The sequence below is a fragment of the Belonocnema kinseyi genome, chromosome 3 (assembly GCF_010883055.1).
Source record: "Belonocnema kinseyi isolate 2016_QV_RU_SX_M_011 chromosome 3, B_treatae_v1, whole genome shotgun sequence".
Lineage (NCBI taxonomy): Eukaryota > Metazoa > Arthropoda > Insecta > Hymenoptera > Cynipidae > Belonocnema > Belonocnema kinseyi.
In genome coordinates this window covers 138735835-138750378 of record NC_046659.1, presented here as the reverse complement: position 1 = coordinate 138750378, position 14544 = coordinate 138735835, and the positions used below count along the sequence as shown (strand labels likewise).

The following is a 14544-nucleotide window of genomic DNA, read 5'->3' as shown; positions in this document are numbered from 1 at the left end:
GGATTTGATGTATATTTTAGGATATTTTAATAGATTTCAAGTAATTTTCAAATTATTTTAATAATTTAGTGTGAGATTTTTAAGGATTTGAAATATTTTAGGTCATTTATTGAATTTTAAGATATTTTCAAGAGCTTTAAAAAAATTTAAAGATTTTAAAATGTTTTTAAGGATTTTAAATATTTGAGGATGTTTTGAAAGATCTCAAAGAATTTTCAACTTATTTTTATAATTTAAAGGAATTTCAAAGAATTTGAGCAACTTTAGCAGGGTTATTTAAAAAAAGTACTTTAGAAATATTTAAAAGATGCCAAGGTCTTTCAAAATATTTTTAAGGTTTCGAAATATTTTAGAGTATTTTAAAACGTTCCAAGGAATTTTCAGTTTTTGACAGTAATTTAATATGAGATTTTAAAGGATTTGATATATATTAGGATATTTTAATAGATTCCAAGGCATTTTCAATTGATTTCATTAATTCAGTATGATATTTTAAAGGATTTGAAAGCTTTTAAGGTATCTTTAAACTTGTAAGGAATTTTCAAGAGCTTTCAAAAATTTTAAGCGGTTTTAAAGGATTAAAAAATTTTCAGGTTATTTTAAAACATTCCAACGAATTTTCAATTAATTTCAATAATTACGAGCGATTTCAAAGAATTTTAACGTTTTTTTTTCAATATTTTTTTTTGTTGATGATTCATCAATTAGTTGGATAAATCTGTTTTCTGAAAATGTAACTATTTTGTAGAAAATCTATTTTCTTTTTGGTTGAAAATTAATTTTTTAACCACAAATTTAACTATTCTATGTTTAAATGAAAAGTCATCTTTTTTAGTTAAAATTTTTTGTATTTTATTGAATACTCTTCTTTCTTGGTAGAAAATCAATCTTTGTTGTCGAAAATTTAACTATGATTAAACATTAATTTTTTGTTCAGAAAATTAGTCTTCATGGAAAATAAATTTCTTTTGTGCAAAGTTCATGTATTTTATTAGAAATGCCTTTTTTTAGTATACAATTTGGCTTTTTGGATGAAAATGTAATTTTTTATTTAAAATGTTACTATTATGTTGAAAACAATTTAAAAATTTTGTTTGTTCAGTTATGTATTTGATTCAAAATTTTTTTGTTGCAGAAAACTAATTGTTTTAGTTGAAAGTTTAACTATTTCTATTAAAAGTTAGTCAACTATTCATTTATATTAATATAATATTTTATAATTACAATATTATCATTAATTATATAAATATACATATATGTAATAGCAATAATATCCATATTATGTACACCTGGAAAACATAACCTGAAAATCGACGTATGCATGAAATTAAGAATCACGCAAAACATCCAAATCGCCAATTTCTTCAATTTCTTTCAAATAGGGAGCGAGATATAAATAGAAGGCCACCGAAGTCTTCCGAAGCCTTCAGATCGGCAATCATCGTACAGCAGAACTCCGAAGTCGAATCGTGCATTTTTGGCTTACTTGCGAACTCACAGTGGTAATTATGAACTTTCTGTTTTGCGGCTCCCAAACGGTAGGTATGGTGGGGGTAAATTTCATCCACGATCTGGCAGCTCTGATCCGATGTGAGAGGTACTGGGTGGAGGCAAATGAGGGGTAGCAATGGTGGGGGTACGATTAAGTAGGCAATAGTGCGAGTCGGGCTATGACCTATCGTACGTACCCGAAGCGAAAGTACCGAAATGTATAATCTGTTCGTACGCACTTTAAGACGTTTGCTCTTAAGTTTCAGAAACGATACTCAGGGAAGATCACGCAACAGATAAGTTTCGAAGCATTTGCTCTTTTGAAGTGCAAAAGCTTTTGGGTTCTGAACTTTATACTAGAATCTCGTACTTCCCTACCGAAAAGAATCTTTAAGTATGTATTGAAAATTCTTTAGGTCAAAGAAGCTCAGAGTCTGAAGGCTTTAAAATATCCTTTCCGAAATTTAAATAAGAATACAATCATGAATAACAAGCAGAGAGGCTATCTCAATAGAGTAGCCGACACTCAAGGGACCTTTGTTAAGCTTTTGGATTCAAATTTAGAAGTGGATTTTTTTAATTTCATAATTAACAGCCTAAAACATAATAATTCGGAATCTACGGGTTTCGATGACTTCAGATATTTACCTTTTTTTTTAATGCTTAAAATTGAAATTATTAGAACGTTTCTCGTAAATGGAATGAGATACGCCAAAAAAGACAACATTTGTTAATTCAACTAGACAATTGTATATCAGTATATAAGTTATAATTATAAATAAGTATAATGAAAAAATTCGTCAATTAAAAAAAAGTGTTAATAATTTGAAGAGAAATTTAAAAAGGGAGAGCGGATTAGCCACGACCAACTACTGTAAATAACTCCGCCCGCCCGGTACGTGATGAATACAAAAGGAACATTATATTACCGTCGCACCATTCTTAAAAGGATCTTGAAAAGGACCTAAATCTTTCAAACTATCTCCGAGACCATTTTGTTTCAAATCGACTTTGTTTATAGACTCAAATGAGCCAGGCTATTTCGCTAAAGAAAACTCAGAGATTTCTTTCTGTAGGGTTGTTTTGTAGAAGTTGGAAGCTCGAATAAGTCGATACTGAAACATGCTGATTCCCTCTTTCGAAAAATACGATTTGCACGATGGTGACCCCTACTAATCTTTTTGAAAATAATATATTTAATGATACAATAATAATATTAATAATAAACAATGACAGAATAATCATTAATTAAATTATCTTAATTGTTTAAACAATTAATTTGATTTATTTATTTATAATAATAATAAAAATAATAATTTAATAATAAGATCTAAGAAAGCATCCAGAGGTGACTGTTGTCACCTCCAACGCTCGTGGCCGCTCGTAATTCAGTCACTTGGCTTAGTCCGTGGCTATGATGTATAACTGGGTTTACCCGAGTAAAAGTTTAATAAAAACACTGAATAATATTTAATAATTTATTGAATATATTTCACAAATGCATTTAATATTCCTCATAATCTTAATATAAATAGGTATTTTTTATTTTTTGACGGCGATTGTGTTTTCAAATCAATTGATATATTATTGTTCATGATCTCAGCAAAAATATTCAAAAATATTCAATATTCAAAAATATTCAAAAATATTCATATAATATTCTCCATGAAATATATGTATGATGGAAACAAGCTGCGACAGTAAATGTATATCAGTGTTTAAAAGAAACTAGTTACAGTTACATTAATTGGAAAGAAAGGTTACTATTTACATTTAAGTAACTGTTAACAGTAGATAACTCAAGTTGCTAGATATAAGGTAACTTCAAGTAACCCAGAAAGTTACTATTCTAAGTTTCTTCATTTCACACCATAAAAAAAAATTTTTTAATAAAATAGGTTAATCCTCCACCAAAAAAGATTAATTTTCTATCCAACAACTGATCCATAAGCCTCTCTTGATAGGAAACATAAAAAAAAGTTTAAAATGACCAAAATTAGAAGTTCAATTTACGGCAGCAGAATTACTGAAAATAGTAACGAAGTAACCCCATAAAAGTCTTGAGTATTTAAAACTGAACCGATTGAAATTTAAATCATTTGAGTTAATTGAAATCAAACGATTTTTAATTGAAACGTTACAAATGTTACAATAGTTAAAGTGTAAAACTGAAAAAAATTTAAATGTGAATAATTTGAAAATGAAAAGGTTGGACATGAGAAATGGGGAAATGAAAGCGGGAAAATTAAACGACTTTTAACTTAAAACGTGCTTGAATAATAATAATCGAACGGTTGCAGTATAGAACTAGATCACCAACATTTTTGCCGAAAATGGGCTCTTTGTATACACAATTTCAGCAAAATTCTGTAAAATTTAAGTTTATTCGCTTTTGAAAGGCGATTTTCGAAACTCACAAAATCTCAAACTCTATATTCTTGAATTATTTTCTGTTCCCGGAACAGGATAAATTATTTTTAAGACTCTTTGTTGATTTGCATTCAGTAACACTTTAGGTCGACAGAAACTTTTGATTGATCTTTAAATGTTGGTTCCGATCATGCAGCATGTTATTTCGCACTGCTAAAAAATTTGTATTTTGTTGTTTATCTAATTCTGAACTGCAACCCTTAAATTTTAGAATGCTTTAGTTTTTCAAAAATGTACGAATTGATGCATTGATATTCCTTCAAGATTTAATTAATTTATTTTGAGATTATTCTTAAGAAGTTCAGCTTTATGGTAAAAAAAAGCTATCAATTTACTCTTTTGTGGTTATTAAATTTGGCCCCGTCTAGACCCCGACTTAACAGCCAAGCTTGCCAGTAGATCGCGCTCCATTAATTTCGGGGACTAAAGTGGGTTGACTCCAAATCGCCCAAGTTTCAACGTAAAGTGTCAAGCGTCAAAAATATTTCCATTATCATTTGGAAAAGTGACAAAAAAAGTGAGAAAAAATGCCAAAAGTGAGCACAAGACGAATGCGTAGGTATATTATACTTTAAAATATTCCTGAATTACGTATTGAAGACTGTAACAAGTAAATGGATTAAGAATGTTAAGATGAAACCTAACCTCGAAATGAGGTTATTTATTTATAAGAAAAGTAGCAAAAGTAATATTTCATTTTTTTAATGTGAAAACGAATTAGATCAACAATATCGTCATGAACATATTTATTTTCACGTATTTTTAGGTGATTTGATTCTTTCCACAATAAGGTTCAAGATAGAAATTGAAAGCGTCGTTTGACTTTTTCCGTTTGCTCGAAAAAAAGTGTCTGAACTACTCCAATTTTTCCATATCGCGATCTGTTAGATAACCTGATATTTATATTCTCAAATTTCAGTTAAGGAGGTGATATATTTGATTTTAATGTTATTTTATTTAAGAATCCCTTTTAATTAAGAATAAGAAAAATAAATTAATATGGGCCCGATCGGGGCCAGGTATGGTTATCTCTGGGCGCATCGCTTGGGCCCCGATCGGGCATCGCGTTTCATTTCATGTCTAGCCCCATCTAGATAGCCTGATTTAGGCCAAATTCTGTCCGATCTGGCCCCGATCAGATCCAAATTGGAATTTCTGCACCGGATGCGACGGAATGTGTCAACTAAATACTTAACATGTATGCTTATGCCTTATAGCAATTGTCAAATCAAATCATTTCCTCCCGAAACGTCACAAATAATACTTGATAATATTTATCACCTTGCATTGTATTCGTTAATTCATTTCATTTTTTCAACAAATTTGGTGTACTTAAATCACTTTAAATTTTTAAAGGTTTAAATTTTGAATAGCTTTATTATTGCAATTCTTAGTTACAAAAAATCTTTCCAGTTTTAAATGATGTTCGGATATGGTTAAATTTCAGCTTTCCGTAGTAAAAATTTGTATATTTCTTCCATTCTAAATTACTTTCTACATTTAATGGTTCTCTAGAATAATTTCATTTCGAATCTTTATAATTGAACATTTTTCCACTTTTAACCATGAAAATTACGATAAATTGTTTTTTTTTTATCTCGGACAAATTCATCTGATCAATTATAATATGAAATTACAATTCGGGATGGTACTTTTAATAAAAAACTTAATTTTTGAATTGCACAATGTTGAGAGTTGAAAGATTTCTGATCGGTGTTCTGGACTGCTTAATGACAATTCTACAACAACATTTTCAAAGAAGAAAAATATTTACAATTTTCACGTTTGGATAATCCAAAAGTTCGGTTTAAAATGAGCTCAAAAAACGGAAAAACTGCGTCACTTTTCAGAAAACAAAAAATTTTGAAATTTTGAAATTTTTGGATTCTTAAAAGTGCAGTAGTTTTTTTTTTATTTTGACTTGATCGAAAAGCTTAATAACACTTTTTTGTAGAGCTTTCATTAAGAACTATGTTATTGTTTTAACTGAAAATTTAAATCGTACATCTTCATTTCAAAGTTTCTCTTTACAATGATTAACGTAGTGAAGGCCTTTTTGGTTTTTTTTTATGTTTTTACATTCTCATCAAGAGAATGTATTAGATTCGTATAAAATTTACCCCCCCCCCCCGTTTTTGTCAAATTTTCACGTTTTGAGACCCCCTAAATCCGAAAAACAGATTTTTACGAATGTGTGTGTCTGTGCGTGTCTGTAGATTTTTAGTTTGTTAGCATGATAACTTTCGAAAGAATTGACAGATTGGATTGGGCTTTGGTATACTCTTTTAGTGTCCTAAAATAAAGGTGAAGTTCGTTAGCCAGCCATTTTGGATAAAAATTCAAGAAGTGAGCGTATTTTGAAAATTTTTGAGACCACTTTTTTCAAAATTCGAACATTTCTTGTACGTATATTAATATTATTCAAACAGGTTAATAATTTATCCTTATGTCTTTTTTTAATAAAAGCAAAATTGACCAAAGTTATAGCATTTACAAAATTCCAAACATCACGCGAAAATCAACATTTTAAGCCAAATAACGCACGATGTGGAAAAAAGTCAAGCGAAGAAAAATGTTTCTTTTTTAATGCCCTACAAGATAATTCAGAAAAAAAGAAAAAGGAGTTTTTAGATTCGTACCTAAAGCATTGCCGCACATAGGGAAGAAAGATGGACTTGTTGGGTTCAGAATAACAAACAGCCCACAAATCTTCACCGATTTCGATCAAAAATAAATTTTGGAAAAAAGGTTAATAAGATTCCTAAAAAAGTTGTTCAGCCTGATTTTGAAATTAGGTTTTCAATTTTTCATAAATAAACAAAAATGTTCAAAAAATGGCCTTTTTTCTATTTGACGTTCCCGGTGCTTGTCAATAACAGGATAATGGTTAAAATCGCTTAAGTAGCATAAAATAGCATTAGTTCAGCATATTACAATATTATGCAATATAACAAAAAAATTTGTTATCAACAAATTATTTTTTTCTTAAATTTTTTACGATCTTCCATAAAGACACGTTTTTTTCAAGTTATACTGCAAGAAATTGAAATCGAAACGATATTATGTAAAAAAATTTCTCTTCTGATTATAATTGTTTATACTATAAACAAATTTAATGTACAAATGCAGTAATCAGGGATTTTTCGACATAAATATTCGTTTTTTTCTATCTAAATTTTTTTTTCAAATCGGAAACTTAGGATTATTTTAGCAAAATTAATAATTTGTGAATTAATCTCACGATTTTTTAAAAAATGTAATAAAAAATTCATTATTTGTGCGTTGGTCGACAGAAAAATTCGATTTTTTCAATGGCAGTCTTTTCAATTGTAAACAGAAAATTTTTGAATTTTGAAAAAAAGTCGTCTCAGAAATTTTCAAAATATGCTCACTTTTTGAATTTGAATCCAAAATGGCTGGTTAACGAAGTTGACTGTTTCTCGGAGTCAGGGGGTCTCAAAACGTGGACATTTGACAAAAACAGGTGGGGTCAAAGTTTACGCAATTTCATCTTCTTGGTTGAAAATCAGTTTTTTCTTATCCAGATCCAATTTTTTAACTAAAAATGAAACTATTGTATTTTTATCGACAATTTATCTTTTTTGAAAGAATTTTAATCTTCTTGGTTGAAAACTATACTGTTTGGTTAAAACCTAACTTTTATTTCATTGGAAAATAAGGTTTAAACTGAAAATTTAATTATTCTCATTCTTTTAATGTATCTGTTGTGTGTGAAAATTCAATTATTTATTGAAAAAAATGTTTGTTGTTGTAAAAAATTTAATTATTCTATTTTTAGTTAAGAATTAATTTTTTTAGTTGGAAAGGAATATTAAAAATTTGTTGTATAGAAAATTAATAAATATAACTCAAAATTAAATTTCTTGGCTAAAAATGAGTTTTTTTGTTCATGTAAATTAAAAATGAATTTTTTTTTATAAGAAGATGTAACTATTACATTTTGCTTAAGAATTTATATTTTTATTAAAAAATTTATTAATTTGGTTGAAAACTTTTTTTTCGTTTGTTTTAATTTCATTTTTTTCAACTGCAAAGTGAACTATCTTAGTTTTGGTTTGTAGGTTTATATTTTTTAGTCGAAAATTCATATATTTGATTGAAAATGTATTTTTTGGTAATAATATCATACTTTCGCTTTAGAATTAAATGATTTTCTTATGAATTTATTTATTTTTTCAAATTGATTGTATTAAACGAAAAATCAATTCTTCTTTTTTGGGGTAAAAGATCGTTTTTTGGATTGAAAAAAAAACAATTTTGTTGAAAATTCATTCTTTTTTTTTGTTTGAAAATTTGTTTACCTAACATTTTAACTATTGTAATATTAGCTGACAAGTTATCCTTTATAAATCGAGACTAATATTTTGATTTGAAAATTTAATTAACTGTTTGCTTAAAAATTAATATTTTTTGTTGAAGATTCATCATTTTAGTTAAAAATTCCTTCTCAATTAAAAAGGCTGAAAAGGAAAAAAAAATTTTTTTTGACAGATGCCCTAATAATGCATTTGCTCATACAAATAGTTTAGAAATGTCATAAAATTGATCAGTAAATTATGAATTCCTTCAGAAATTATTATGAAGTTCCTAATTGAAAAAGTTTTCATAAAAAAAAAACTAAGTCATCTTTTGAAAACTTACTTATCTATGCGTGCGTTTATTGAATTTTTTACAAAAAATCATGATATTAATAAAAAAATTCTGAAGTTTTTTGAAAATTATCATAAAGTTTCAAATTAACAAAAAATGGCATCGGAAAAAATTAATTTTTCTGTCAAGAAGCCTGATTGATGCATTTCTTTAATAAATTTGATTATAATATAAACAATAAAAACTTTAAAAGGACATTTCCTTATCATTATATTACTTTTATCTAAATTTTTTGCAATATAATTTAAAAAACCTAAAATTATGAAAAATTGTAAAAAAACGCTATTTTAATAAATAATTTTTTTATTTGTTTATTATATAATTTTGTGATATCTTAAACTAATGTATTACAAATATTATTAGGTTTATTTATAAAAAATGAATGCTTACTGTAAAAATGAAACCCTACAACACTCTTGGAAAGCTCATACGCTTTTTTTCTTCAAACTTTTTTTGGTCCAAATTGGTCAATATTTGTGGGCTGTACGTAATTGTGAACCAAAAAGTCATTTTTTTACAGTGCGACGGTCAGAGAAAATGCAGTTGCAAAAAATATGTTTTAAATTCAAGTCTTTTTTGTGTGCATTTTAAAATTTTTCTTCATAAGAAACAATGCTTTTTTATTTCAAATGACATCAGTTATAATGTTTGTATTTTTCAAATCATAGAAAAACTATTTTTATAAGTTCTCTGACTTTTGACACGACAACCATCTTAAAACATAGTAATTTTCTAAGAAATTGACAAATGGTCGAAAATATGATTCATTACAATTTGACATGGCAAGAATCACGCTTCTCATTTCTATTTGATGGGAATAGTGGTACCTGTTCTTATGGACTTTAATTTTGGGAACTTTTTATAGAAATAGCAATTTTGTAAAAAAAAATCAGAAGATTTTTAGTTACCTGACCGCCGACCATCCCTTGCCTGAGTCTGAGAAGATCAGTTTGACTCCAGGCGCTTTTGCTCCAGGGAGCCACCTGTCGCAAATCCTTATCAAAGTCAAAATCGGCGAGTTGATTATGAACGAAATTTCTGATATTCCAGGGAAGATCATTATGTCCATCAATTAGAGGCACTTCAGCAAGTACCTGTCGTACAGTTTCTAATCTTTCCCTGGTGGAAGTCAGGGGTGTTATTTCTCCGTCTGCTGGTCGTGGACCAACTTTGCCGATCCAGCTTCCAAGTGTTAAAGTTATCAAGGTTGCTGTCCACACACGGTTGTGCCCACCACCCTGAAAAACAGGAAGGAACATAAAAATTAATAATAATTCTTGCAAACAGTTGGAGGAAGAAAAAGTTTATTTATGCAAATAAAGATTACCGACAGACACATTTAGGTTTTACAGTAGGAGTTTGACTTTTAACTTTCTCTGACAGTAATCATGCAATCTGTTTTACCCACAGACTCCTAGGATTTCGAAGTTGTCTACTCGCTGCGCTAGTGCTGCTTTGACACAGCTGATACGAGACTGATGCGTGTTGCAGACCAAATATGTTTATTTGAATTTCAAGTTCAAACATTATTTTCTGCATTATTTGTGTATAATGTTCGTGAGCTATTTCTGTTGTTTTGACCCACTTTGATGAATATAAACCTCATAACCAGCCCATTGACAATATTGAAAATTGCTTGCAGGGTTTGACGACAGCACGATCGGTATTTCTCCAAAATAGTAATTAAAAAAAAAAACTTTCTTCACTATTCTAATTATTTAGGACCAGAGACATATACTTGCATGCCTTCTATTTATCGTGCCAAATTTTTAACACCATATCTTATTCCGTGTGGACGTAAGTTGGGAAAGAAAACTTCCACTGGTATTTTCTTCAAACAAATTTTTTCTCAAAATTTCCACCAGAACAAAAAAGAGACATGAACTTTATTACCTCCTCTTTCATTTCTCAAACTTTTAGAGCGATACCTCATTTCGTTTAGACGTAAGTTGGGAAAGAAAAATTTAAGACCAGGTTTGGTCACGGGACCCTCTCGTCACATGGCCTTAAGGGCATGTGATACAGCTAAATACCTATATTACCGACCTCACTTTTTCCGTTCACTGAATGTTTTTTTGAACCTAAGAACTTTTTTTGTAAATAAGATATCGAGCTGAAACTTTGGGAAATGTATTAGAGTACAATAAAGTACGTTTTGGTACTGCATTTTGGTAGGAACTTCACTGAAAATTATTTCATCTTTTTTCTGAACCTCAACATTTTTTGAACGTTCAAACTTTTTTTATACATAAAATATCGGTCTCAAACTTTGAGAAATGTAAGAGCCGAAAGAAAACTACGTTTAAGTACAAAGCTTAATAATAATAGATGTAAAAAAATATATTTCAATAATCAATTCCAACGGCATCAGCCGGTAACGTTGTATACGAAAATACGAACTCTCTAGAGCCTCGTCTAGTGGCCGCCAGGTTTCGTATTTTCGTGTGCAACGTTACCGGCTGATGCCGTTGGATTTGATTGTTGAAATATATTTTTTTACATCTTTTATTATTAAGCTTTGTACTTAAACGTAGTCTTCTTTCGCAGTACCAAAACGTACTTTATTGTACTCTAATAAATCTTCCAAAGTTTCAGCTCGATATCTTATTTACAAAAAAAGTTCTTAGTTTCAGAAAAACATTCAGTGAACCGAAAAAGTGAGGTCGGTAATATAAGTATTTAGCTGTGTCACAAGCCCTTAAGGGGTTTACGAAATTGTATAAATTCGAACTCCAACTCGGACTCCCACTCGAACTTCAAAGATACGACCTTGAAAAGGTATTCCACTTCTGCGACGATTAGATTTCTGGGTTAATGCGTGAGAACCACAGATATTATAGGCCTAGATACGGCACGGGAGGTCGGAGTGGGAGAACGATATATATATATATATATCTAACTATATTTTTGCATGCCTCGAGGTGCTGCCCTCTTCAACTTGCCGACGTTTCTATGGCAACCGCGTCCTTTGCCTACGTCTACGGGAGGGGTGGGGCTAAGGCGCACGTTCAAAGCCAAACGGAACGTGTCGGTGATTTTCTGTTTCTCGATTCTCGCGCTTGCCTTCGCCAGCCATATCTATAGTTGACTCGGGGCTGTCTCTGCACGCCCAAAGTATTAAAATTAATGGCCAAAAATTATTATATTTATTATGATATTAAAATTAATTAATTTCTCTTCCGGTTTCTTTTTAAGAAAGGGATATTTTCAAGATACTAAATAAATTTTAAAAAAAATTCTTTTCGTAATTTAGATTTTCAGTGAAATTTCAAAAATTAGTTTTTAAAAATGAATTTAAAATTTAAATGAAATTAAGATAAATTTAAAAAGTAACTAAATTTGCGTTTAATTCAGAATTTAGTTAAATAAAAAAATTTAATAAAGTTTCGTTAAATTAATTCCTCGTCTGGTTTCTTTTAAAAGAGAAACTTTTGAGATACTATATAAATAAGTTTAAAACAATTCTTGTCATATTTTAGAATTGTAGCGAAATTTTTAAAATTATTTTAAAAAGTATAATTTTTACAAAAATAGTGAATTGAAGGTTCCAATACCTCACTGTATAAATTTCTTTTACGTGTATTTTTAAATCTCAAATTAATTTTTTTTTCGCATGATTAAGATATAACTAAAGTAATATTTACACTTCTCTTTAGTGTCATATTGACAATTTACATTTAATTCCGAGGAAAAATGTAAGGTTTGCACTACTCACTTAATTATTTATCAAAATTATATTATAATTCTGTTTTTTTATTATTTGAAACGTATTATCTTTTTTCTCATAATTTGATTAATTACAAAAACCAGTAACTAGACTGTGTCTTACACATTAAAATTTAACTTTCAAAGTTTGAGGGCAGTTAACCACTTGCAATTCTTATGATCATCAGAATTCACAAGATCAAAGAAACCCAAATAAATGGAAAAGGAAAGAATTCCAAAGAATTAAAATAGTTAGTTAGACTTTTTCGTACTTATAAAAAAATTCCAATTAAGAATTGAAAAAATTTTGATTTTATTTATTTCTTCAAGTGAATTTTTTTCAGTTTGCAATAACAAAGAAAAACTATCCAATTAGGCGTTTTAAGTGTTTCAAAATCGTGATTCATTTTTTTACATAAATAGTTCCGAAATCATTTTCACATTGTACACATCAGCTGCTTTTCAGGTAAGAAAGTCACGAAGAGGATCACAGGGTCTTTTTTTATTTCAAACTTGTAACTTACGCTATGCCTTACAGCGAAATAAAATCCCTGGGATCAGTTATTATTTAAAACTCACTTTCAATTGATTTAAATGCAATATGAAATACTTTGAACTCCTAAGATTTTAAGTCGAAATATATAATAAATTTGCAAAACAAATTAGTTTTCTTACCAAAAAGAATAATTTCTGACAAATTCCATGAATTTTCTACCAAATCGTCGAATTTTCAACTTATAAAGGATCAATTTTCAATTAAGAATAGAAAAGTTGCATGTTTCAGAGAAAAAGTAATTTTTAATATAAAAAAAACAAATTGTCAACAAAAAAAGTTAAATTTTAAGCCAAAGAGGTAAATCTTGCAGAAATATGATTAGAAAAAACTAGATTTAACCAACACGAAAAAAACACAGAACGATTTAAAAAAAAATCAAGAAAATTAATTTTCGACCAAAAAGATGATTTTTCAACAAAATAAATGAATTTTCTACCAAATAATTAAATTTTAAACTTACAAAGTATACATTTCTAACAAAAATGGACAATTGCAATTTTCAGATAAAAAATTAATTTTGAACAAAACAAAAAACACAAAATGTCAAGAAAATTGTTACATGTTAAAAAAGATTAATTTTCAACTAAATGAAGGAATTAAATTTTCAACAAAAGAGTCAACCCCAAATATCAAGGGAAGTTCTAAGAATATGAATCTTCAATGATAAACTTCAAATTTTACCAAGTCGTTTAATTTTCAATTCAAGAAGATAAATTGCGAACAAAATAGTTACATTTTTAACTAAGGAAATGAATTTTTCAGCATTATATTAATAATATACCATCATAAGACGAGCTATCAATAAAATATATTAATTTTTCAAAACATTTTTGAATTTCAAAGCCGGGAGGAGAATTTGCATTTAAAAAGATTGAACTTTATACTAAAAATATGATCTTTTAAGAAACAAGTTAATTTCCTGCCAAAAAGTTAAATTTTCATTAAACTAGTTTATTGGTTATAAAAATTGTTTAATTTTAAATAAAAAACTTAATTTTCAACCGAATAGTTCAATTTTTTACCAAATTGCTGAATCATCAACCAAATTAGATTAATGTAGTCCCAAACAGTTCCATTTCTAATAAAAAATGATGAATTTTCAAAGCAGAAAATTCATTTTCGGTAGATAAAAAACAAATTTGTAGCAAAATACATGAAATTTCAATAAGAAAGGAGCAATTTTAAAGCAGAAAATATTAATTTTTAATAAAAATATCAGTTTAAATAAAAAATGAAATATTTACCTTGTTAGTTAAAAAAAAATGAATTCTTATTAAAAAAACAAATTTTCAACAAAATAGTTACATTTTTAACAAAAGAGTTTAGCCTAAAAATGACTTTTTATCAGGACTTCCATTAGGACTTTTATCAGGACTTTTTTGTCAGGACACGTATTTCTGGTTTTAATCAGAAAAATGGTATTAAAAATAAAAATAAAAAAATTTGTGGAAAAACAACAAAAGGTACAAAAACAAATTGATAGAAAAAAGTTATTTGCTCAAAAAAGTGATACAAATTTGTATTCATTTATTACATTCTAATTATTTATGATGGAGAAAGTATTAGAATTGCCCGAACTTTGACTCCACAAAATTCAAGTTTTGAACCAAGATACGAACAAAAGTCTCAAAGAAAAATGATAGGTTTTGAAAAATCCTACAAAATTTCTTTTAACTACTTTTCAGTAGGAC

General features: G+C 28.3%; 1 protein-coding gene across 1 annotated transcript in view; it reads right to left on the bottom strand.

Moving 5' to 3' along the window:
- The window catches only part of LOC117170040 (dipeptidase 1-like), a 140683-nt gene extending 130752 nt beyond the window's left edge, over positions 1-9931 (bottom strand). Inside the window, exons 1-2 of the mRNA XM_033356559.1 lie at positions 9920-9931; positions 9501-9830 (exon numbers count right to left, since the gene is read on the bottom strand). Of these exons, the coding sequence (XP_033212450.1) occupies positions 9501-9830; positions 9920-9931 (342 nt within the window). The remainder of the gene's footprint in view (positions 1-9500; positions 9831-9919) is intronic.
- Between the last annotated feature and the right edge of the window lie 4613 nt (positions 9932-14544).